The following is a 26643-nucleotide window of genomic DNA, read 5'->3' as shown; positions in this document are numbered from 1 at the left end:
CACAGCGAACATTGTTGTGCTCTGCAGGCGGCCCTCGAGTCTTTGATTAGATACTCTTGCATTCAGCAGTGCAAACTAGGACTCTTGATTCCCTGCCTGGTCTCAGCTAGCTGAGCCCAGCTGGGGTAGAAGTTGGGAGTGTTAGAGTGGCCTCAGTACACTGGACGAGGGAGAGGAGAAATCTTTCAGGGTTGCCACTCCTGATCACTGTTCCTCACCCCTAATGCGGAGTACTGGGTGTGGATCTTGGCTGAGGACAGGCTGAGCTCTGATAGCTCCCACGAGCGAATAGCCTGCTGACTGATTCATCTTGCATGTGAAAAAGGTTCAAGCGGGTCCCCAGCGCCAATGGATCTGCACCTCAGAAGGAATCAGTCCTTCAGGAAAGTCTGGGAGTAAAGCTGGAAAGAAGGAAAAATAACTTATAGTTTATATATTTTTTTTCAGACTCTGGTGAAGATCTTCTCGGGTCGTAAACCGATGTTGTACAGTTTCCAGAACTCCCTCCCACGTCTGCCTGTTCCATCGGTAAAAGACACCTTACGAAGGGTAAGGTGAAGATCTTTAATAGTCAAGCGAAGTTTGGCTAGCTGTGGGGCAAGAGCAAAGTACTTGATCAACTCTCAACCTAGTCAAGTATAAAACCTATGAATCATTAACTTGAGCCTCTGAGGCTCAATGAGATTTTATCAGTATGTTTGTAAGTCTGGGAGAAACACCGGGGAGTTAAATAACAAGATCCAGCTTGGACAGAAACCTGGAATTGGGACAGAGCAGAGTTATATGTGGGCTAGTTTAAGATTTTCTGTTTGCTTTAGGTAGGATTTTCCTTATTGATGCATGTTTAATTTTAATTGCTCCACCATCGGCGGCCATGCCTTCAGCTGTCAAGGCCCTAAGCTCTGGAACTCCCTCCCTAACCTTTCTGCATCTCTACCTCTCTTTCCACCTTTAAGATGCTCCTTGAAACCTACCTCTTTGACCAAGCTCTGCCCTTGTATCTCCTTGTGTGGCTCGGTGTCAAACTTTGTTTGATAACACCCCAGTGAAGCGCCTTGGAACGCTTTACTATGTTAAAGGCGCTGTATAAATGTAAGTTGTTTAATATGTAGTGTTCCAGCCTTGGTTACAATATTCATCTTTCCTTGAAATTGCTTTATGTTAAGAGTTCCCTTCTACCCCCCCACCCCCAAAAGAACAATAAATCTCAGGTGTAAGTATTTTTATTCCAAGATAAAAGTGTCATTTATTTAAAATGAGTGTGTACCACATTGAGGTCAGTGAAATGCATGACGTGCAGAGATTGCTGGCTTCGACCTCCTTCAAAGACAGTGTGGACAGCGCTCAACTGAATCCACACAGGGTCTTCTTAGGCGGTCTCTCGTATCGAGGATGACTTGCTTCCACATCATAAAGGGATGAGTTCACAGGTGTTTCGATGAGGACCTGATATTCCAAGTTCTGAACTGCATGAAGGGTGGAAGATGCCTGTGCCTGGATTTTTTTAACGTGGGGTGGCCGTTGCATACCAGACACCACACGGGCTTGACAGAGCTAGGTCTTGGTCCAGTGGCAAGGGTTAACCAAGATGACTGGAGACCAGCTCTGCTGCACGGACCTAGTGCGCACACATATCGCAGTGTGGGCTGGGCCCGTGCTGTCCCATGGCCCACGCCTCTCCTGCGCCCCGATCATGTCGCTCATGTGCCCCAATCGCGCTCCATTTTTCTGTCCCGATCATTTGCCGCACCTCTGCTGTACCTAGGCCCCGCCGAAGTTCCTGCCCATACTCCAATAGGCGACGTTTTGGTGACGTCGCCCAGTATGACGCATAAGGTATGGCCAATGCGGCCACCTGCCCCACAAGTGGAAGATGAAGGATGACCCGAAGTGTGGCCATAAGTCCCAGACCGCTGAACACATGACATCAACCTGCCCGCTGAGATCTGTTGCTTCACTCGGCATCTCAGGAGGCCGTCGAATGGATAGACATCCCATTATAAGCTTTTCCCGTCATTCGAAACAAGAGAATGAATACACTTGCACTAATTGTCTTTGAGCAGCAGATTTTAAACTTCAGAAGCACCTTGATGCATTCCATAGTACAGACAGGGTTAAAAGATGTAGGACCAAAATGCTTCACACATCATGGAATGCCCAGAGCTTGGTCACTCCAATGGACTTTTTCCTATTCCTGCACTTCATATTTTCTTACCCTGGGACTCTAACCCACAACATTCACAGCCAGAAGGCAAATCCACCCTACACTGCTTTTTGTACACTTAGCCCCGGTAGCTTACGAACATACGAAATAGGAGCAGGGGTCGGCCATTTGGCCCCTCGAGCCTGCTTCGCCATTCAATAAGATCATGGCTGATCTGATCTTGGCCTCAACTCTACTTCCCCGTCCGCTCCCCATAACCCTTGACTCCCTTATCATTCAAAAATCTGTCTATCTCCACCTTAAATATATTCAATGATCCAGCCTCCACAGCTCTCTGGGTAGAGAATTCCAAAGATTCACGACCCTCTGAGAGAAGAAATTCCTCCTCATTTCCGTTTTAAATGGGCGACCCCTTATTCTGAAACTATGAAGAAAAGTTGAGCAGTTTGGGCTTGTACTCATTGGAGCTTCGAAGAATGAGAGGTGATCTTACTAGTTCTAGATTCCCCCACGAGGGGAAACATCCTCTCTGCATCTACCCTGTCAAGCCCCCTCAAAATCTTACGCGTTTCAGTAAGATCACCTCTCATTCTTCTAAACTCCAATGAGTACAAGCCCAACCTGCTCAACTTTTCTTCATAAAGACAACCCCTTCTCTTCGGGAATCTTGTGTGCTCTTCAGTGAGTGTGTTTGAAATGTGTTCATCTTTTTCCTCCTATTTTCCCCCCCATCCCCCTCAAGTTTTTGGAGTCGGTGAGGCCTCTGATGAACGAAGAGGACTTCGGACGAACAAAGGCCTTGGCGAAAGACTTTGAACGGAACCTGGGTTCTCGGCTGCAGTGGTACCTTAAACTCAAGTCTTGGTGGGCTGCCAACTATGTGAGTTAAGTGCTGTATTTTAGTTAAATAATGCCTTCTAAAATGGCTGGCTGCATATTTTTCCACACCAGGGCCCACGTAGATTAACAATTAATCGGGCTGCTTTCAGTAACTGGCTCTAGGTACTGATTTGGTCCTACTTGTTTAAATCGAGCCTTGGCTGTCAGCTTTTGCACTTGGGAGTGGTGCAGCCTGTTGATTCTTTGTGCTCAGTTAATGGGAGCGACCAGAGAAACGGGTTGATCTCCTTCGAGCAGAGAAGGTTGAGGGGCGATTTGATTTGAGGTGTTCAAAATCGCTAAAGGGTTTTGATAGAGTAAATAAGGAGAAATTGTTTTCACTGGCAGAAGGATCAGAAACCAGAGGACACAGATTTACGGTAGTTGGCAAAAGAACCAGAGGCGACACGAGGGAAAAAAAAATTAGCCAGCGTGTTATGATCTGGAATGCACGACCTGCAAGGTCGGTGGAAGCAGATTCAGTAATAACTGGGAATTGGATAACTGTTTGAAGGGGGAACTTTTGCAGGGTTATGGGGAAAGAGCAAAGTAGAGGTGCCAATTGGATAGCTCTTTGAAAGAGCCGGCACAGATGGGTTGAATGCTGTATCAGTTTATGATTCTAATGGCTCAGGATCTGTGCTCGTATGAGCTGGTCCATTTTTCATGCCACATGTTGTTCAACTGTGGGAGCTGTACAACCTGGGGCGGCCACTCTGGATGAAAAATTAGGCTTGGTCCTTGATGAGTGGGGGCCCCTTGCTCTTTGGAGTTTAAAATTATTGCTTTAATTGACTTGTGCAGCAAACAAACTCTCCGAATGGAGGGGACGACGCAGCGCAGGGTTTTATTAATGGGGCTATTTTACTGTCCTGTCATTGCACCATTCCAGGTGAGCGACTGGTGGGAGCAGTACGTCTACCTGCAGGGTCGAGAGCCAATTATGGTCAACAGCAACTACTATGCCATGGTAAGGATTTCATGTGAATATCATGCATGGGGTTAGGTTCGAAGTATCTTTCAATTTGAGGGGCCAAAGTCCACTCTCGCCTCTGAGTCAGAAGGTTGTGGGTTCAAATCCCACTCCAATGAGTTCATGGCTGAACATGCAACTTCAGTACCCCATTCCTGCTTTCTCGCCATACCCCTTGATTCCCCCTAGTAGTAAGGACTACATCTAACTCCTTTTTGAATATATTTAGTGAATTGGCCTCAACAACTTTCTGTGGTAGAGAATTCCACAGGTTCACCACTCTCTGGGTGAAGAAGTTTCTCCTCATCCCTGGTGTCCTGGAAAATATACCACAATCAACATAACAAAAAACAGATTATCTGGTCATTATCACATTGCTGTTTGTGGGAGCTTGCTTGTAAGCAAATTGGCTGCTGCGTTTCCCACATTTTAACAGTGACTACACTTTTTTTTTTTAAAAGCACTTCATTGGCTGCAAAGCGCTTTGAGATGTGCTGTGGTTGTGAAAGGCGCTATATACATCCAAGTCTTTCTCTCTTTCTATGGCTCAGTGTTGTTCTGGTCTCCAAGCCATGGTGGGGGAGGGGGGGGGCAGTTTAATGTATTCTCTCGAACTGAGAATAATTGCTATCTTTCTAACTTCAGGATTTCTTGTATGTGACTCCAACAACAATTCAAGCTGCACGCGCTGGTAATCTGGTCCACGCTTTGCTCCTTTATAGACGGAAACTTAGTCGTGAGGAGATCCCACCGGTAAGTACTTAACCTTAATGATGCACCGATGTACTCTTACAATGACTGACTGGATGTTTGAAGGGCAGAGCGTCTGAGCAGAGAATAGCAGGGAGTTCTACCACTGCCTGAGCTGCAGGATGGGGTTATTTTAGCTGGATTTTTCCTCTAGTTCCTTCCAGTTGTAATTGCAGAAATGCCTTCCAGAAACTCCCTGCTCTTTTCTCCCAGCCTGGTTGAGAACCAGCAATATTCCATGCAAACTTAATATTGAATAGGCAAGCTCTCATATTGACAGCTGTCATCTAATAGGGCTGGGGAGCTGCCTGCGGTATGGCTGGAGTAACTGGGCGAACCTCTGCCCATCTCCCCACGTGAAAGTATCAGCTATTATTACGGTATAGTTCCCCTAATCCCGGTCACCCGCTGCGCCCGTGACTATTCTTACTGTACGAAACAGTACAGGCAGAGTGTTGACAGGCTGTTTGACCATGAAGGGCATCACAAGCCGAATCCTGTCCCCTCCTGATGTTCAGACATATTAGACTGGGTCCTTCCCGGTCTTTATGGCTCACTCAAACACTGCCTTTACCAACTGACTCATCGGGGGACTGTTACTTTCACGGTTTGGTGTCTATGCACTCCATTACTGTTCGGTGAATAAACTGTATTGTCCTATATTTTTGCCTACATTGCACATTTGGAGGACTGGATCTGCTCTTACTGGGGTAGGTGGATCTCACCAGGTTTTTAAATTGTATTGAAAGGAATGAGACGGAACTTGCTGCCTCTGACTGGGGCCTTATCAGTTTGCTCAGCAAACACGGCTCAAACCGCACTGAAGTTAGGACCTGGGATTTGCATCTGCAATTCGTTGCAACCAGTTCCCAGTTGTGTTTATGGCAGAGGGACGCATTGCACTCCACTCAAGGCCACACTCTGAGGGATGGGGAAGTCTGAAGGCTGATTGAATATACCCTATTCTTGCACATCCTCTGGCAGCTAGTTATGGCGCAGATGCCTTAAAACAGGTGGTGTACCAGCCCTCTCTGTCAGGAATGGTGCTTTGAATTTAGGGGAGGGGAACATAGGAACAGAAGGAGGCCATTTAGCCCCTGGAGCCTGTTCTGCCATTCAGTGAGATCGCGGCTGATCTGTGACCTAACTCCATATACCTGCCGTTGCCCCAAATCCCTTAATACCTTCTGGTTGACAAAAATCTATCAATCTCCGATTTAAAATGAACAATTGACCCAGCATCCATTGCCGTTTGCGGAAGAGAGTTCCAAACTTCTACCACCCTTTGCGTAGAACTGTTTCCGAATTTCACTCCTGAAAGGCCTGGCTTTAACTTTTAGGCTATGTCCCCTAGTCTTAGACTCCCTAGGGAGTGGGGGGAAGAACATTGCATTAGTAATTGGGAATTACTTTTAGATTTTAAAAAAAAAGTAATTTACAAGCAGAAATGGGAATTGGTGTTTTCAGAGTTGATTGTAAATAAGTTGATTGTTTACTGAGAAAAATGGTAAAATATTAACTATTTATAGTTATAGGGTATTAGCAACAACTTGCATTTATATAGCCTTTCACACAGTAAAACGTCCCTCCCAGGTAATGTTGGTGTCAATCACACTGGACATCATTCAGGGTGATCTTTATTTTAGGTTGTCACCACACAGCTATGCAAGACAGGAACACTTGCTCTATTTTCCAGGTGGCAAACCCACATCCCTGTAAGACATGGTATAGGAAAGGGGACTGTGTTTAATCCAGTGTATCATTTATTTAAGCTACCAAAGGGATGAGCTTCAGTGGGCTGAATGGTCCTTTTAAAAAAAAAAATAAATAAAAAAAAAAAAATTCTTGTCCTTCAGCTGCCCAGTTTCTAAGCTCTGGAACTCCCTCCCTAAACCTCTCCGCCTCTCTACCTCTCTTTCCTCCTTTAAGATGCTCCTTAAAACCTACCTCTTTGACCAAGCTTTTGATCACCTGCCCTAATTTTTCCTTATGTGGCTCGGTGTTAAATTTTTGTCTCCTGTGAAGTGTCCTGGGATTACTACGTTAAAGGTGCTATATAAATACACGTTGTTGCTGCAAAAAAGTAATTTGGGGACGGGAGGCTGGGATCTTGCCTGGAATTGAGGGCTAAAATCAATCGGTTACTGTGGCAACAAATGCATTTTGTATAGATTAAGTTTTCTTTTTAATGATTGCATAGAACTAAAATGAAAGGACAAAGAATTTTTACCCCCTCCCCCTTATTTCCTCAGCCTCCACCGCTCCCCTGGAAGGCACTGTTGGGGTGCGTTTCCACTGGGGGCAGACAGCCCTCTGGGTACTTAGTTTAGATGAAGTAGGGTGGGAGAAGGCTCGTGTGGAGCATAAACACCAGCACAGAACAGTTGTGCTGAATTACTTGTGTCTGTGCTGTAAATTCTATGTAAATTGGAAAGTGAGCATCAGTGGACTATTCGACAGCGAGGGCATCACCACGAAGCCCGGTCCAGCCCTCGCCTGCCACCCATACTTGTGCATCTTCCGGCAGGAATCATTGTACAGTGATCAGGATCTGATTGCACTTTTTAAACAAGCAGTAAACGAAGCAGCTGGATCATTATTTTAAAATGTGTTTCTTGCCATTTTAAGCTTCCCTTGTATTTCCTTTTAGGACCCTCATGTATACCACCCTCTTGTCTCCCAACTGTGAGGGCCTGGTAGGGCCTGGTCTGTGCAGCCTCTGACTTGCCCTCTCTGCCTGATGGTGCCACTGAGATTAGCCGTTCCAAGTCTGTGGGTACTTACGGGCACACCAAGCTGCGAACGATTCAAATTGAGAGAGCAAGTAGCAATCTTGCCCCCAGGTGCCCCCAATGCTAGTGCAGCAGGGTTAAAGGTGGTTTATTACCTCCGCTTAGTGTCTCCCCCAAGTGGTCCTCAAGCTAGATCTGACTGGTTCAGAGCTGAGTCCGACCACTTTGCAGTGTGTGGACAACTCCGTAACCTGCTGTACCAACCTGTTCACTCATTTTTAATTACAGCTTAGATTTATAACTATAGTTTTTTTTTAAAAAAAGGGTTGTTGTCTTGTCTATTAGTTTTGCTTTTTTAAAAAAACAATGTCATAAAATAGAGGATAAACTAATTTATAATTTTTTTTTTTTTACATTTTTTCCCCCCCCCTCCAATATCTGCCCATTTATGGCGATGTGAACTGACTTTTTCCACCTCCTAACATCTAACACTAATTCCGTGGGTCTTGAATGCCTCCCCTGCCCCGCCCTCCCCTGCCCCCACACACACTGTTTGGGCGCAGAGTACTCTGCCAGGGTTCCCAATACCTCTGTGTTCAGCACAGTGGGAACGAATGTTCAACACGACGCGACTGCCAGGCGAGGAGACAGGTAAGATTGAAAGGCTGTGGACGCAGTGCTGCTTGTAACCGCTCGGGGCAGGGGTGGTGGGGAAAGCTGCCCACATGTCTCACACGATTCGCGATTCCGCAGCTGCCTTACTAACACTGATGGGTTAATCAGTACAGAGCGAATTAAACCACATTGGAATATTTAGGGGCAAGCCCGGTGGTAGAATTCATCGGACCTCCAGTTGACAATGCTATGGAGCAGCAGGTTTGCACTCCTATATGGCGAAGTATTAGTAACAGGCGTGCCCTCACAGACAGGGGATGAGCAGGGACTAGAATGTCTCCAGAGAGGCAGAGTCCCAATCAATCTTCCCCCTAATTTTTTTTTGGGGTGGGCATCGTTGCTTTAACCGGCTACACAGCCCACTCACAGTTTCACGCATGCGCAGCGTTTAACATCGGAAAGGCCATTCATGACCACTGGATGTCCCAAAGCGCTTTACATCCAATCAGGTACTTTATTGAAGTGTAGTCACTGTTGTAACATAACATAAGAAATAGGATCAGGAGTAGGCCATACGGCCCCTCGAGCCTGCTCCGCCATTTAATACGATCATGGCTGATTCGATCACGGACTCAGATCCACTTCCCTGCCCGCTCCCCATAACCCTTTATCCCCTTATCGTTTAAGAAACTGCTTATTTCTATCTTAAATTTATTCAATGTTGCAGCTTTCATAGCTCTCTGAGGCAGCAAATTCCACAGATCCACAACCCTCTAAGAGAAGAAATTTCTCCTCATCTCTGTTCTAAATGGGCGGCCCCTTATTCTAAGATCATGCCCCCTAGTTCTAGTCTCCCCTATCAGTGGAAACATCCTCTCTGCATTCACCTTGTCAAGCCCCCTCATAATCTTATACATTTTGATAAGATCACCCCTCATTCTTCTGAATTCCAATGAGTAGAGGCCCAACCTAGGAACGTAGGAAACGTGGCAGCCAATCTGTGCACGGCAAGAGCCCTCAAAACAGCAATGTGACAATGATCAGATGATCTGTTTTAGTGATCTTGATTGAGGGATAAATATTGGCTCGGGCACCGGGGATAACTCCCCTGCTCTTCAAAATTTAACGTCTCATCCGAAAAATGGCGACTCCGACAGTGCAGTGCTCCCTGTGGATTTTTGCATAGCTTGGTATGGAGGCTCTTAAACATGGCGACATGTTTCTGCCCATGTTGGACAGCCGCTGACAAAAACAAAATGTAACCACACTTGTGCGGTTTTGCTGGGCGGTCTCGATACTTGCAGCTAATGCTGGAGAAGCCGTCTGGGCTCGAGAGTGCAACGTAGCCCATTACAGACAGCTAACAGGGCCAACAGGTGTCAAGGGAAGGGAGATCCATTCGCTGCCAACTAGTAAGAGGTCCTTAAAAAGAAGTATTTTTAAACAAACAAATCTGCACTTGCTAGTATTTATCGGCAATTGTCAGTGTTACACAGTCAGTGTTGGACTCCCGCATTGTGTGGCATGCCTGGGTAGTTACTGCTCTCTCTTCATGCTTCTCACGGCAGCATTTCCAATGGGCCTTTGGAGCCCTGTTTGTTTCTCGGTGGAATCTATCCCCTCCAGTTCTCTCCTTCAGCTTTTTTTTGTTGAATAACTTGTTTCAGTGAAGGTTCCTGTTACATGTCTTCTTTGAAATACTTGTCCTTTAAATGAAGTTGTGTGTTTGTTTTTCCTCCCTGTCTACTAAAATTATCCTTGATCCGTCAGAGCATCCGTCTTCTCGAGGGTATCCAGACCTGTTGCCAGTCCAGATCTGGGAAAACTAATCTCAAAATAACAAATTGAAAAATATTTCAATCCAAGGTTTGCACTGCTTACAATGGAATAACAAGACCAAAACTTTAACTCACAGTTTATAAGTAAAACTGATGATCCACTCCGAAACCATTGGCCAAAACTACCATTTTGTGCGTGCGCGTACGAGAGTGTATGTGTGTGTGCGCTTACGAGAGTGTATGTGTGTGTGCGCGTACGAGAGTGTATGTGTGTGTGCGCGTACGAGAGTGTATGTGTGTGTGCGCGTACGAGAGTGTATGTGTGTGCGCGCGTATGAGAGTGTATCTGCGCGCACGCACGCGAGTTTTTAATTTATTTCACACCGCCAGCCTTAACCCATTCACTTTCTGTGCGATAACGCCAATTGGAAAATCCAGGCTCGAGTTTCCTAACCCTGTAAATTATTCCTGGGGTTAACATTTTGGGTGGAGACCTTCCGTTGGAGCTTTGCCGAAGGTGTCCACCCCAAAATGTTAAACTATCCATCTCTCTCGGATGCCGATGGACATCCAGCATTTTATGTTTTTGGTGCACCATTTACACTTTTTCTTTTTATCCGCACCACTGGAAGTAACGGTCCGCGCGGTGCTGGGGCTGTCCTTTTGGCACTCGCACCATTTGGGAAGCCTCTGCTCAGTTCCGAGCCCACAGCAAAGAAAATCAGCTCACCATTTGATCAAAATTGGCACCATAACCCGGAGAAGCCATAAGGATCGATGATCCTTGGAACGGAAATGCCATGCCGATGCTACGATTTGGGTTATTTGGAGTGATTTGATCGGGCAGTCGCAGGAGGTTTGTGCTCCGTAAAACCTGCGCCGTACTTGAGTCAGTGAGTGTTTGTTGCTGGGTGCACAGGGTTGGAAAATGCCACTGCACCCACACACACCCCGCCCCCCGCCCCCCCCCCCCGGCCCAGCCACGACCACAAATTGGCACTCGTGTAAACCTCTTGCTGCCATTTTGGACTCAAAGTCAAGTCCCAAACATAAGATTGTCAAAACTGCTTCTGCGTTGTAACCTCGCCGATCTGTACCTGAATTGGCTCCATATTACGAAGGGGAGCAGGTTCATAATCTACTCCGGGGAATGGTTTCTTTTGTTCAAATTGATCGACTTAATCTTGGTGATCTCACTACAAATAGCACACAGAAGAAATCTTCCTGTCTGCTTCATTAGTTTCCCGTCTCCCATTTTAATTTTGTTCCTCCCCCCATTCGCACGCTATTAACGCTCCACCTCCTGGGCACAATTCCCTGGTACCTCGACTGACTAGAGTTGTGATGTGTTCATTGTCTCTGTTTACACTTCTACAGGTGGAAGAATCTGACTTGCTGTGTTTTTTTTATTTCCTCTTTCTCTGCCGCATTTATAGGTGTGTTGCTTGCAGTTTCTTTGCATGTCCATGTGTTATTCTTTCCTGTTTTTTTTTTCTGCCTCTCTTCAGCTTTTGATTCGAGGTGTTGTCCCCATGTGTTCTAATCAATATGAGAATGTATTCAATTCATCCCGCATCCCAGGTGTAGAGGCAGGTACGATGTCAATTCTTTTCTGGGGCTGCTAAAACTTTGCGCTTATGATTATGCTGGGCTCTCAAAGCAAGTGGGCTGCGTAGAGTGGCTGGAGGGCGGGAGCCCCTCAGTCCCGCTGCTGACGGTCACCGACCGAAAGGCTGCCTTGGGAGCCTCGAGTTGCAGATCTGTCGGTAAGGATTGGGGTCGCAGCCGGCACAGGATGCTGGGAGGCAGCGGCCTGTCAGTCCCGCTGACGAGGATCGCTTGCAAAGGCTGCCAGAGAATGCCCGGACCCAGCAGCGTCTCACTGTTGCCGGTGACGGTGTGGACCGCAGCTCGCCTGAAGATTTGAAGCATCTCTGCACCGCAGCACGCTTGCTTGATTCCAGAATGCTAAAGATATCCGGAGGCAGGATCTCTCGGCTTTGCTGATGCTGGTTTCATTAAAGGAACATAAGAACATAAGAAATAGGAGCAGGAGTAGGCCATTTGGCCCCTCGAGCCTGCTCCGCCATTTAACACGATCATGGCTGATCCGATCATGGACTCAGGTCCACTTCCCCGCCCACTCCCCACAACCCCTTATCCCCTTATCGGTTAAGTAACTGTCGCTCTCTGTCTTAAATCCATTCAATTTCTCAACTTCCACAGCTCTCTGAGGCAGCGAATTCCACAGATTTACAACCCTCTGAGAGAAGAAATTTCTCTCAATGAAAGCGCTAGCTCCTTCCCACTATATTAATGGGCTTGTGAAGACCTGTCACTTTGGACCTGCTCCCATTGCAAGCTGCTCCAACAGTGTCAGTTGCTGGGGTGGTGGCCTATGAGTGTTCTCCTGAGCAGCTTCATTGATTTTAATGGCCTGGTGGTTTAATCTGGAGCTGCCCACGTTGGTGGGGTGGGGGGGGTACTTTGCACAGAAAGTTGCACCCTCAAGCCTTTCCTCCTTTTGATAGCTTATTCATTTTGTTTAAAAAAAAATTAAGCATGCCAATTTTATTCACCGACCACGTTGAATTTGCAGACCAGTTACAGCACCGTTTGGACAGCAAGCACGTCATTGTCTATCACAAGGGCCGTTACTTTAAGGTTTGGGTGTATCAAGGCGGACGCCTCCTGGAGCCCTGTGAGCTACAGATACAGTTCCAGCACATCTTGGATGACACTTCTTCACCTCAGCCAGGTGAGAAGTACCTGGCTGCACTGACCGCAGGAAACAGGTGAGAGCTTTGTTGGTTTACGTTTTTATTGCCAGTATTTGACACCTCAGGGCACTGACTCTTAATGGATGGTTCCATGGGAGCTGCCAACACTCGTGGCACATCATCAAACTGCACAGTGACAATGCAAAAAAGATTTACAAAGGTGTTGCCAGAAATGTGAGGATATACCTATCAGGAAAGGATGAACTGGCTGGGTCTCTTTTCTCTTGAAACATAGAAACATAGAAAATAGGTGCAGGAGTAGGCCATTCGGCCCTTTGAGCCTGCACCACCATTCAATAAGATCATGGCTGATCATTCATCTCAGTACCCCTTTCCTGCTTTCTCTCCATACCCCTTGATCCCCTTAGCCGTAAGGGTCATATCTAACTCCCTCTTGAATATATCCAATGAACTGGCATCAACAACTCTCTGCGGTCGGGAATTCCACAGGTTAATTTTGAGTGAAGAAGTTTCTCCTCATCTCAGTCCTAAATGGCTTACCCCTTTATCCTTAGACTATGCTCCCTGGTTCTGGACTTCCCCAACGTCGGAAACATTCTTCCTGCATCTAACTTGTCCAATCCCGTCAAAATTTTATATGTTTCTATGAGATCCCCTTTCATCCTTCTAAACTCCAGTGAATACAGGCCCAGTCGATCCTGTCTCCTCATATGTCAGTCCTGCCACAGGGGTCAAAGCAAATAGTATTGTTGCATTTAAGGGGAGGCTAGATCAACATATGAGAGGTTTATGCTGATAGATTTAGATGAGGAAAGATGGGAGGAGGCTCGAATGGAGCATAAACGCCGATATGGACTGGTGGAGCCGAATGGCCTGTTTCTGTGCCGTATATCCCATGTAATCCTATGTAGCGTCAACTGAGGAGGACATTGTAACTCAGCATCTTACTGTATAATGATTAGAATAGGAACTGATGAATTTCTTTTCCTTGCCTAGTCCGGAGATGCTGAAACAGATCGTAATGCCCCGTCACATGCCCTGGCTATAGTCATCTAATTCAGCACAAGCTCATAAAACCTGGGAGTTCCTGATCTATATGGCAGAGGTACAAGACCCAAAGTGGTACCTTCGCCCACTGGGCTGTTGTGCTTTTTAAAATTCAACTTCCACTCTTCTAACCAAGCAGGTCTTTGACCTGGAACTAATTTCCAGCTTGCTTTCGATAGCCTCCGCAGTACTTTCTCCAACACATTTGATTTTCCCTTTTTTCTTCATCAGCGGGAAGCTCTTTGAGATCTTTTTCTGCAAAAGAAATACGCTGTTTTTGTTACTTTATTGGAATATCACTTTTTTTTTTTATCCTGTCCTCTAAGCAGATTTATTTTGGCCCTGAAATTGCGGTCGGAGGCTTCCTGCAAGCATTTGCCTCTGACCACAAAAACATTTACGAAAGTGTCTGGTGGTCCCGCAGGAACGAATACTTGCGCTACGAGGCCACCATGCTCAGCCCAGTGCAGAGGCCCATGTATTCCAGTAGCGTATGTGCAGCCTGGGATCACATGGGCCGGACCAACCAATGAAGATGCCGTATTCCCATTCACAGTAATGGTTTGTACGGAGATCACCATTTCTATGAATGGGGATACCCCCAAAAACTCAAAACATTTTAAATAAATAAGAAAAACACTTCCCATATTTAAAATTAATTCAAAGATCCCACAGCACTATTTTGAAGAAGTGCAGGAGAGTTATCCCTGGTGTCCTGGCCAATATTTATCCCTCAATCAACATATTGGCTAGGGCACTGGGGATAACTCCCCTGCTTTTCTTCGAAATACTGCCACGGGATCTTTTACGTCCACTAGAGAGAGCAGACGGGACCTCGGTTTAACGTCTCATCCGAAAGACAGAGCCTCCGACAGTGCAGCACTCCCTCAGCACTGCACTGCAGTGTCAACTTAGATTTTTTTTGTGCTCAAGTACTGGAGTGGGGCTTGAACCCACAACCTTCTGACTCAGAGGTGAGAGTGCTGCCCACTGAGCCACGGCTGACACTATAAATAGGAGGCGATACGGAGCCGTGTCGATCAGGAAGATTTCAGGTTTGATTGCATTCTGTGCTGATACAGCAGGTCTCGGTCAGGTGGATGCGATTATAGTATAGTTGGCTTCAGTGCTTCTGGGCTAGGAAGGGGGGCAGAAGAAGCCAGGGCTCCAACTTCTGATTGCGGTTCAGTGACCTCTCTTGCGGTGTGCATGCGGAACTAGAGTTGGGGCTCAGGATCGAAATCAAGTGGATCGCATCCCACAATCTAAATACTCTGCCGACAGTCGGCATCTCGGCAGAATAATGACCATTTGAGCAAGAATGCTGGAGGGTTGCCTGCACCTATACAGCCGAATTGCCATTAGTTGGTGCCTTTGGGGGAGGAGGGTGGGGGAGAAAAGATGGAAGAATATTGATGTCAACTGTTTTATGTTCTGCCGCTGAGCAGAGTTCCCTGGGCTAAGGCGCGGAAATCCTACTTCAGCTCCGGGAAGAACAAGAGTGCGCTGGACAGCGTGGAGAAGGCAGCATTCTTTGTCACTTTGGATGATCTGAAATTTGACCTGTATGTGCAGAAGCAGGTGAAGTCACTGGATGAATATGCCAAGTCACTGCTGCATGGCAAGTGCTATGACAGGCAAGTGCGGTTTTCTTTGAATGTCAATCTGTGGTAGAAAAATGTTTCTGTATTGGGAGTACTGTGAAAAGGGAAAACTGTGGCTCGAAGCTGCTCTTTAATGCACTCGAAAGCTTATTTAAAAGAAAGCATCAAATGTAATTGCCTCAGGAAAATGTTTGATTCTTTATCTCTTGACTTGTCACATTTATCAATTATTTTCCTCATATGTTTCACCCCGACTCTCCTGAAGGCAGTCACTCCTACTGGTGTACAATTCCACTTAAAGCTGCCTGGTAATATTACCTAAATGGTTAATTATGTTTAAAAACGAGGCAGTAAATATTGGCTGGCTATTCAACAAGGAGGAGCATCATATCCGAGCTTTTTCCTGACCTGGCCGAATAGCCACACCTTCTTGCTTTCCAACAGCAGGATATCTGGCAGATTGTTGCCTCCATAGCTGGTTATTAAGGGAATAACCCCTCCCTAAGAAACACAATCCCTATTCCTTGCATCAGAACTTTCTAAAGTAATAGAAGCCGCTGTTGTTTCAAATTATCCGTCACTTTGAAAGTTTTGACCTAATCCATGATTCCAGTATGCTGCCCCACTGGTCTTGACTATGTTAAGCATCTGATTGTCTCCAAAAAGTTTGATGGAGTGTTGGCCATTGTACTGCTAAATGGGCTAACTTTGTCTGGTCTCCCATCAGAGGTGTGTCATAGCTCCTCTAGTTCACTCTCGCATGTTTCTATCTGCGCTGTAATTCGTTGTCTTCCCCCCCAATCTCTCTTCTCCCCCATCCCAATTCTCCCCTTCTCACCACACCACCCCAATTCTCTCCTTCTCACCCCCACTCCCCCTCCGTTCTCCTCACAACCCCCCCCCCCCCCCCTCGGACTGCTGACTTTCTTCCCATAAATGACTTTCATTCATCATCTAGCCTTATCCACTTTTGTTTTTACTAACTATTTCAATCTCCAGTGATCAAAGTCCTACATGTTGCACACCCAGCCTCCTTGCAGTGTAATTACTAAATCAGAGTATGTCGTTCTCCCTAAGGCGCAATGGGCCAATTAACATGCATCAGAGACTCAGTTCTCGCTTTGTGTCTCTCCCAAACCAACTAACAGCTTTCGCATTTTACCTTTTGTGTCTCAAACTTGATTTATTACCATTCTGAGCCGCAATACCTCAAGTGTAATTTCCACGTCTCTGGCACTCCCAAAGTGGCCTCCGAAAAGCTTGTTTTCCTCTTTTGTGCCAAGCTGGTGAATTACTATAAAGCTGAAGACTCTCGTACCACTTCCCTGCCAAGGAGTGCTTCTCTTGTACACTAAGACGAGGTACAAGAAAAGGCTTATCCTAAGTGTCAACTGTGGCTCAGTGGATAACACCCTCACCTCTGAGTCAGAAGGTCGTGGGTTCAAGTCTCACTCCAGGGACTTGAGCACATAATTCTAGGTTTGCACTTTCCAGTGCAGGGCTGAGGGAGTGCTGCACTGTCGGAAGTGCCGCCTTTCGGATGAGACGTAAAACCGAGGCCTCATCTGTCCCCTCAGGTGGAAGTAAAAGATCCCATGGCACTATTTTGAAGAAGAGCGATGAGTTCTCCCCGGTGTACTGGCCAATATCCCTCAATCAACAAAACAAAAACAGATTATCTGGTCATTATCACATTACTGTTTGTGGGAGCTTGCTGTGCGAAATTGGCTGCTGTGTTTCCTACATTACAACAGAGACTACACTCCAAAAAGTACTTCATTGGCTGTAAAGCACTTTGAGACATCCGGTGGTTGTGAAAGGCACTCTATAAATGCAAGTCTTTCTTTTATTCATTAATCGTCTACCGTCTTTTACCTCTAGGCTCCAACCCTCTACTTCCATGCACATCGCTTTTCTTAATTTTTCTCTCTCCCTCCTAAACTGACAACATGCCATCATATATACACGCATTCTCCCCGCAACCTCACTGTTCTGACTTCTATCACAAACTTGTCACATTCTTTACCTCCTTCAGTCTCTCTTTAAAACCTAAACTTAATCACGAGAAGAAGACAGAAAGAACTTACATTTATATAACAGCTTCAGGATGTCCCAAAGCGCTTCACAGCCAATGAAGTAGTCACTGTTGTAATTTAGGGAAACATGGCAGCCAATTTGTGCACAGCAAGCTCCCACAAATAGCAATGAGATAAATAACTCGATAATTTGTTTTAGTGTTGTTGATTGAAGGAAAAATATTGTCGGGACACTTTGAGATCTTTCCAGCTCGCCTTCACATAGTGCCATGGGATCTTTAACGCCCACCTGAGAGAGCAGATGGGGTCTCATTTAAAAGGTGGCACCTCTGACAGTGCAACACTTCCTCAGCGTTGCACTGAAATGTCAGCCTGCATTCTGTGCTCAAGTCTCTAAAGCTTGGCCCACCGATTTCTGACTCGGAAGTGAGAGTGCTACCAATAAGCCAAGACTGACATAAGAAACAGGAGCAGTGGTAGGCCATATTGCTCCCCGAGCCTGCTCCGCCATTCAATAAGATCATGGCTGATCTTCAACTTTCAACTCCACTTTCTCGCCCGATCCCCATTTCCCTTAGAGTCCAAAAATCTATCTATCTCAGCCTTGAATATACTCAACGACTCAGCATCCACAGCCCTCTGGGGCAGAGAATTCCAAAGACTCAGAACCCTGCTGTCACTACTTACTGATTTAACCATATCTTCTCTACTATTTTTAGCCTGGGTGGAGTCCTGCACTATAGCCCTTCACCTAGGTTTGTCAGTGAAATAGGTAATATTGACCCTGTCGGGGCTGAGATTAGCTTCAGCGTGGACCAGGGATCTTTGTGCTCGGCATAGTTTGGCATGCTAGGTTGTAATTTATTTCACAAAAGCTTGAAGGGAAGTAGGAAAGAATTTGAAAGCAGGTTCATCATCGTCGCTCAGGCCTGTCATCTGTCTTGGAGTGACATTGGTAGAGCTTTAGGATAAGGTTGCATGGGTATCGTGAGTTAGGGAAATGGTACATTGTACACGGAGGAAGGAGCCTAAAGTGCGCGCTCGTGTGTGGTGCGTGCGCATATGTGGTGCGCGTGTGGTGTGTTTGTATAGTGGGCGCACGTGGGTGGTGGTTGTGTGGTGGGCGTGCGCATGTGGGTGGTGCGCGCGTGCGTATGTGGTGTGGGTGGTGGACGCGCGGGTGTAGTCTGCCTGGGTGGTGTTTGTGTGTGGTGGGCGTGCGCGTGCGCTATGCCACAATCATTAACACATTTAAATTATTCCTATTATTGATTTATTTTCGTCCAGGTGGTTTGATAAGTCATTCACCTTCATTGTGTTTGCAAATGGCAAAGTAGGATTGAACGCAGAACATTCCTGGGCTGACGCACCAATCATAGGACACTTGTGGGAGGTAAAGGAACTGTCTTATTTCTTAATCAGATGAACCTCTTAAGTACAATGTCCTAACCAAAAACGCAATGGTGTTTCCTGATAAATATCTGGGTCTTTATTCTAAAATAGTTGAACGTGCCCTAGAATATGGTCCTTCAATAATTTTATCTGATTAATTTTACCATTATATGAAGAGTAATCTTTCTCAAAAAACAATCCAAAGGAGAAATAATTAAACTTTGTGTCAAAGGTGTCAAGGCTTTGGAGAGGGTGCAGAGGAGATTTACTTGAATGATACCAGGGATGAGGGACTTCAGTTATGTGGAGAGATGATGGAAGCTGGGATTGCTCTCCTTAGAGCAGAAAAGGTTAAGGGGAGATTTAATAGAGGGGTTCAAAATTATAAAGAGTTTTGACAGAGTAAATAAGGAAAAACTCTCTACTGGCAGGAGGGTCGGTAACCAGAGGACACAGATGTAAGATACAGTAATTAGCAAAAGAACCAAAGGTGAAATGAGAATTTTGTTGCGCAGCGAGTTGTAATTTGGAGTACAGTGGAAGCAGATTCAGTATTAACTTTCGAAAGAGAATTGGATATATACTTGAAAACATTTACAGGGCTGTGGGGAAAGGGGAGGGGGACTAACTGGATAGCTCTTTCATAGAGCCGGCACAGGCACGATGGGCCAAATAGCTTTCTTCTATGATTCTGTGGGGTCCCACCGCCCGAAACGCATAACACCTACCACCCCAATGCATGGCGCGGCCAATCCGGAGAAATTCAGCTTTTTGGCTGATGTTTCTGGTCGGAGCGGTGTTGGTGTGGGGGGGTGGAGCGGAAGTGGGAGCTGCCGATCGAAGTCATCAGCGCCGGCACGTCACAACGTCCCTCTCCTTCAGTTAAAGGGTAGGGCCGCTGCGAACTCTGCAGCCACTTCAGTGGCAAACACCGGGCCACCAGGGAGGGTTTCGGCTGGGCCAGCAGCCTAGCACCCAAGTGGGGGTGGCAGACTGCCTGTTGGCAGCCAGGCCGAACCTGCGGGCATAAAAAAAAATGGAGTAGCCGGCAGCGCCACCTCCCCTTTAAGGGCAGCTGGGCTGCCAAGCCACAGAAAGGGTACCGACAGCAAAAGCTGTTGGGGGCACCGACCGGCAGCGGGGCCGCTCCCGCGGGGCAATTTTTGGTGGGGCAATTTCGGGAAAGGGTCGCCGCCGGTCGATAAGGGGTTGGTGCATGCACGCTGCGGCGGGAAAACAGGCAGAGCGGTCCCCGACACCGCTCCAAAACTGAGAGAGGGCGATTTATAAAATGGCGGCCCCTCCTCGGTGACCAGTCCGCAACAACCCGTGGCCGCCACTTTCAGGCCCCCGTGATTTTTACCCAGTACTGTCTTTGCTCTTGATGATGACCATTATATGGCTTAGCAGAGCAGTCCGGGAAAGGGGCTTTTAGAAGGAGATTCTAAGCCAAGGAATGTTGGATGGGATCGTTCAGGCTGCGAATGGAAAAGTAGTACAGGTGGGGTTTTGAACGCTTTGCAGGATTTTGACGCCAAGATGCAAAAAATTCCAGCAGCAGATATTTTTATTCATGAGTAAAAAAAAAAATCCAATCTGAATTCACCGACTATAATTTTGCGTGAATGCTCAAACCAGCACTGTGAAACTCTTGGCCTATTGCAAGTGACTTGTTTTCCCACTCTGCACAGATGGCAAAATGGTATCGAGTGCAGACATGCATCAAGAAGCGCATCAGTTTCATTGTGGCACTCAAAATACCTAAACAGCTTTGTGAAATGGGAGAGATTTCTATCTAGGCACAGCATGTCAAAACGCCAGCCATTCGAAAGCCATTGACGGAGTTAGTTTGTTGCAGCCAGAAGCAAAAAAAAAAAAATCCCAGCAAAAGTTGCTAGCAGAAGATTGCAGGAGGTGCCTCAATGACTTGTGTTGAATAACTGGGTAAAACTGAGTTCAACAGAAAAGACATATGTGCACCTAAGGAGGGGGAAAAAAAAAAGCTAAGGATGGCTGGAATATTCCACCTTGTGCAAGAAAGGACCTTGACGCTTCATCCGCCTCCAGTAATTTTCTGGTAAGTTGATTATTTTATGAATCCTCCTCTAATACTTCAGGTATTTCAGTTTTGACTATTGCTATTAAATCTTGAATAACCGACTCCTGTAGCTTTTATTGTGCCACAGGTGAAGCAATCCTTCCTGCCTGTAATTATTCTTGTATCCTTGTGGATGTAGTAACTTGCCCACCAGTAGCTATTTGTGTATTTGACGCAGAAAAATCACGACAGAAGCGATGTTCCCGCTCATTTTTTCTTGGGCCCATTCAAAATATCATGCGTGCGCGATTTTTCCATTTAAAAGGCGGTGAGCAGGCTGTGCAAGAGTTCCAGAGCACTGCCCGGCCACGCAGCTTAAAGTGAACAGTGGCTGATCTGGTCGCGTTTATAACAAAGCCGCCTGTAGCCTTCAACCTTTTTGGAGCTGTTTTTCGTGCAGTCAGAGGATAACATTTCTATATAGGTCCTACCCCTATATAAAAAAAAAGTTGGGTTGATATAGTGCTTTATCGAAACATCTCAGGCTTTGCATAATTAATGACTCTCAAAGCAGAATAACTCTTGTTCTGTCCACGGAATGGACAGTGGGGTTGCAACAGCAGAGGAAAATAGGAAAGAAAAAAAGAAAGATTTTATACGGCGCCTTTTACGACCACGGACGTCCAAAAGCGCTTTACAGCCAATGAAGTACTTTTGGAGTGCAGTCACTTTTGTAGTGTAGGAAACGTGGCAGCCAATTTGCACACAGCAAACTCCCACAAACAGCAATGTGATAATGACCCAGATAATCTGTTTTTGGTGATGTTGGTTGAAGGATAAATATGTGTTCTCGGTCTACAAATCAGTTACTTTTCCATAAGTTCCACCTAGTAATGTTCCACATTTCTGCCAAATGTTACTGTTTTATTGTCTGAATGAAACGAAAAACTTTTCCTCTTTATCCCCGCAGATGATGCTTCCACATCTTGGTGTTTGAACAGCAGTGAACCATTGTGGCTTCAGAGGAGATCTCCGCCCCACATGAGGAACTGGGTGTGGTTAAGGAAGGTGTGGATATGCAACAAAGTCCTTTCAGTGTAAAAAATCATTTTAATTTTTTTTAATTTTCCTGACTATACAGTTTTTAAAATGTCGAATAAAACTTTGTATTGATCACTTCCTTATCCTGTGTCTTCTTTCATTCACCATGTTCATATTTCAATTGCTATTTTGTATAAAAGGAGCTCCAACCAGGTAATGCAGCCTGATGGTTCTGCAGTTGAATATGTTTTGGGAAGATCTGTGCCACATTGGGTGTTCCTGGCTGTTCATTCTGGTGTATACCGTGTCACGAAACTTACAGAACTCTGCACCAAAAATATAACTTACCGGATCCACATTTTGCAACTGTGAACCAAAGTAAACTATGTAGGGTATAAAGCACAGAAACAGGCCATTCGGCCCAACCAGTCCATGCCGGCATTTATGCTCCACTCAAGCCTCCTCCCGTCTTTCCTCATCGAAATCTTATCAGCATAACCCTCTATTCCCTTCTCCCTCACATGCTTGTTTAGCCTCCCCTTAAATGTATCGATGCTATTCACCTCAACCACTCTCTGTGGTAGTGAGTTCCATTCTCAGCACTCTCTGGGCAAAGAAGTTTCTTCTGAATTCCCTATTGGATTTCTTGGTGACTATCTTATATTGATGGCCTCTAGTTTTGCTCTTCCCCACAAGTGGAAACACTCGCTCTGTGAGTATCCTATTAGAGTATCCCCAACTACTTACAATCTATATTAACGACTTGGAGGAAGGGACTGAGTGTAACGTAGCAAAGTTTGCCGACGATACAAAGATGGGAGGAAAAGCAATGTGTGAGGAGGGTACAAAAAAATCTGCAAAAGGACATAGACAGGCTAAGTGAGTGGGCAAAAATTTGGCAGATGGAGTATAATGTTGGAAAGTGTGAGGTCATGCACTTTGGCAGATAAAATCAAAGAGCAAGTTATTATTTAAATAGAGAAAGATTGCAAAATGCTGCAGACAGCAGGACCTGGGGGTACTTGTGCATGAAACACAGAAGGATAGTATGCAGGTACAGCAAGTGATCAAGAAGGTCAATGGAATCTTGGCCTTTATTGCAAAGAGGATGGAGTATAAAAGCAGGGAAGTCTTGTTCCAGCTGTACAGGGTATTGGTGAGGCCACACCTGGAAAACTGCATGCAGTTTTGGTTTCCATATTTACAAAAGGATATGCTTGCTTTGGAGGCTGTTCAGTGAAGGTTCACTAGGTTGATTCCGGGGATGAGGGGGTTGACTTATGAGGAAAGGTTGAGTAGATTAGGCCTCTACTCATTGGAATTCAGAAGAATGAGAGGTGATCTTATCGAAACGTATAAGATTATGAGGGGGCTTGACAAGGTGGATGCAGAGGGGATGTTTCCACTGGTGAGGGAGACTAGAACTAAAGGGTATGATCTTAGAATAAGGGGCCGCCCATTTCGAACTGAGATGAGGAGAAATTTCTTCTCTTAGAGGGTTGTGAATCTATGGAATTCACTACCTCAGAGTGCTGTAGAAGCTGGGACATTAAATAAATTTAAGACAGAAGTAGAGGGCTAGACTTTCCACTTTACATCGCCCATCTAAGGTTTATCTATCGCCCAAAACGGACCTCTATCGCCCATTTTGAGCAAAAAGTGGAAACTAGGCCAGAAAGATCGCCGGAAAAACTGGTGCCCAAGTTTCCACTATGATCGCCCACACATAGCCCATCCCATGTTTCAGCACCTAGCATGCACTTCGCTGGGCTGATGCAAGGCCCAAAAGAGTGCTGAAAAATAGTTGTTTTTACTGGGCATAACAAGGAAATGGGCACTACGAACACCATTTTGAAGATTGGAGGAAGAGTGGAGGCAGCAGAAAAGAAGGAGCTAAATAGTTGAGTTATTTAGAGAGCTAATTTAAAGTTAATTCTTCTCAGAATATTAGATCAGGGTATATAAAGTAGGTATTATCAACTTATTTTGGAAATAGGTTTTATATATTGACATTATTTTGGAAATAGCTTTTACTTAGTGAAATTATTTACTGATATTGTTATTAAACTGACTGGTATACAGCGTAGCGAGTACAGAGTACAGTGATTAGAGAGTATAGAGTACAGAGATTATTAAAATTAGTGAAAGTAATTATCGATAGTGATGGGGCCTATGCTTTCCCAGCCATTAATTGTAACTGTTCACACACTGGTTACTGAAAGGATCAATCGAAGAGGTGGCAGAGTAATGCGTAAACGGAGACGAAGACAGAGGAGGAGTCCGTACAGCCAACGAAGGTACTTGGAAAAGCAATCTTACCCGAACTTGACTGAAAATGCTTGTCTTAGGAGGCTGTGATTCCGGAAGGAGGTCATCGATGAGATATGCCTGTTCATCAAAGTTGATTTGCAGCCTTCCAGCACCATCAGAACCACACTGTCCGTCGAGATGAAGGTTACTGCAACCCTAGCCTTCTATGCAACTGGATCTTTTCAGGCTTCAGCTGGTGACATCTGCCATATCTCTCAGCATGCTACACACTGCTGCATTTGACAGGTGACTGAAGCCCTTTATGCTCGCAGGATGGACTTCATAAGTTTCCCAATGACCAGGGAGGCACAGACCGAGAGGGCTTTGGGTTTCTACAGGATATCTCAGTTCCCCAAGGTACAGGAGGCAATAGACTGCACGCACATTGCCCTGAAAGCACCCTTAAAGAACGCAGAGGTGTTTCGTAACAGAAAGGAGTTCCACTCACTAATTGTGTAGCTTGTTGTCGACCACAATCAAACAATTCTGACAGTAAATGCTACATTTCATGGCAGCATCCATGATGTGCACAGCTTACTGAAAGTGCTATCCCTGACCTGTTTGTCAATCAGCCAGAAGGTCACGGTTAGATGCTGGGTGATAAAGGATATGGCCTTGCCAGTTGGCTGCGTAATCCTGTAGCTGAAGCACAGAAATGTTATAATGAAAGTCACATAGCAACTCGCAACATAATTGAAAAGACAATTGGAATCCTAAAGCAGCGCTTCAGACGCCTGGATCATTCTGGAGGCAGCCTACAGTACCACCCTGACCAGGTCGCAGAGTTTATTGTTGTGTGCTGCATGCTGCATAACCTAGCTAAAATAAGAGGACAAGTAATGCCAGATCGGGCTCCAGAAGGAGGGGAGACAGAAGAGCCAGCTGGCGAGGAGGAAGAGGCGGAAGAGGACGCAGGCGAGGACAGAGAGGAGCGCAATCAGCGATCTAGCACCGGGACCACCACCCCCTCCCGAAGACCAGTAGCCAGGGGCAGTTACATGGCCGCTAAGCTATTGCGTCAGCAGCTAATTAATGAATGCTTTGCGTGAACTATCATTGTGGATTTTCAAATGTTCATTTACAGTTATGGTTAATCAAAAGTTTCATTTGCGTGGGGTTTCATTGTTGTCTTGCCTGTACTGGCCTATCATCGACATTAATGCTTACTTTAAGTAAAGTACTGCTACAGTAAAAGAATAAACAAATAAGGATGAACAACTGTAAATTTGTTAACTAATGTAACGAAGAGAGAAGGCACAAAAATATTTGTTGAATTAAAGATTTTTTTTATTCACAAAAAAACTATTGCCCTCCCTCCACCCACTCCACCGCCCCCCCCTCCCCCCCCCCCCGCCACACAACCCACCCTTCCCTCAAATCCCAATGAACATTGAACAAACCGATAACGATAAAAATTTTAATGCAACAATTAAACAATGATAAACACACCCCACCCTACCTGCGGCCACATTTCCCTCCAGGCCCTTTCCCGCCCCGTGTTCTTGCCTCACCAACCAGTTTTGGTCTACGCTGACCGACACGAAGACAAGTGGGACGGCAAGACTTCCTGCCATGGTGGAGGTGAAGGAGAGGAAGTTGAAGCCTGAGGCTCCACTTCCGAGTCAGGTGGAACTCTGTCCTCCGTACTCGCTTGCGTGCTCGGGATCTCGCTGCGAGCTGACACGACACCTTGGGGTGCTGCGCCACGTGCAGCCATCAACGCATGCCGAAGGGCATTGGTTGCGGCGGTTTGCTCACGAATTGACTCCCAACGTCTCCCATGCTGTCTGTGTTTGCACGTAAGACGTTCGTGCTGAACTTGCTCCAGGTTGTGGAGAACTGGCTCCAGTTTGCTGATAAACCTGCGAAACCCTGGATAAGGTCGCGATTGATCTCGACCGTCTCCCTGCACAGAGATATCAAGCTCTCTGTCAGGCCCTCCATGGTAGGCGATTGCCCACCCCGCTGACCTGACCTCTGTGGGGTTGGCGTTGGCAATAGTTCGTGCCTTGGCGTCACCGCCTGTACACCGCTTGGTCCCGGTGCCTCATCCATCTCAATTGAGATGGCCGCAGGTTGTTTCCCCCCCCCACAAAAACAAGATCGTCCTCTTCCTCCTCCTCCTCCAACGCCACCTCCTTTCTGCTCTTCCTCCACATTTGGAAGGTGTTCCTCGTCTTCCTCCTGCGAGGTAGTTGACGTTCCAGGAGGAGTTGTAGATTCTAACGACACTTGACCTTAAAAAGACGAATGACATTTCTAAACATTTCAAGACAACTTATTAGGACATTAACGGTGCTCATTATTATTAAACATACCTATCAATACATATCAATTTTTCACTAGCCCATTACATAAGAATAATTTTCAACACCCCATATGCACAATGGTTCACCACGGCTGACCTGACCTCATTTGTGAATCATGATTACCTCAAAAGTATATATCATGAAGCATTATCATTGCAGGACATTACATACGTAATTAAGATATTTTAAAGATGTATTTGATAATGTTTGATACATTGCACAGTTCCCATTACT

At 46.0% G+C, this 26643-nt stretch overlaps 1 protein-coding gene across 6 annotated transcripts in view; it reads left to right on the top strand.

The window, feature by feature from the left end:
- Positions 1–26643, top strand: part of LOC139230019 (carnitine O-palmitoyltransferase 1, liver isoform-like) — a 107482-nt gene that overhangs the window by 43129 nt on the left and 37710 nt on the right. For 5 of the 6 annotated variants that reach the window (XR_011587879.1, XR_011587878.1, XM_070861745.1 and 2 more), the window contains 8 exons: positions 448–549; positions 2907–3044; positions 3936–4013; positions 4662–4769; positions 8062–8149; positions 12491–12686; positions 15128–15316; positions 18607–18712. Coding sequence is in view for 4 of the 6 variants with exons in the window: in XM_070861745.1 (XP_070717846.1) it covers positions 448–549; positions 2907–3044; positions 3936–4013; positions 4662–4769; positions 8062–8149; positions 12491–12686; positions 15128–15316; positions 18607–18712 (1005 nt within the window). In the remaining 2 variants the exon portion in view is untranslated. Of the gene's footprint in view, positions 1–447; positions 550–2906; positions 3045–3935; positions 4014–4661; positions 4770–8061; positions 8150–11399; positions 11485–12490; positions 12687–15127; positions 15317–18606; positions 18713–26643 lie in introns of all 6 variants that reach the window. The other variant, XM_070861747.1, reaches the window with a different exon arrangement.

The sequence above is a fragment of the Pristiophorus japonicus genome, chromosome 19, assembly GCF_044704955.1.
Source record: "Pristiophorus japonicus isolate sPriJap1 chromosome 19, sPriJap1.hap1, whole genome shotgun sequence".
Classification (NCBI taxonomy): domain Eukaryota; kingdom Metazoa; phylum Chordata; class Chondrichthyes; family Pristiophoridae; genus Pristiophorus; species Pristiophorus japonicus.
Note: the sequence above shows the minus strand (reverse complement) of the source record. Positions and strands in the feature narration are given on the sequence as shown.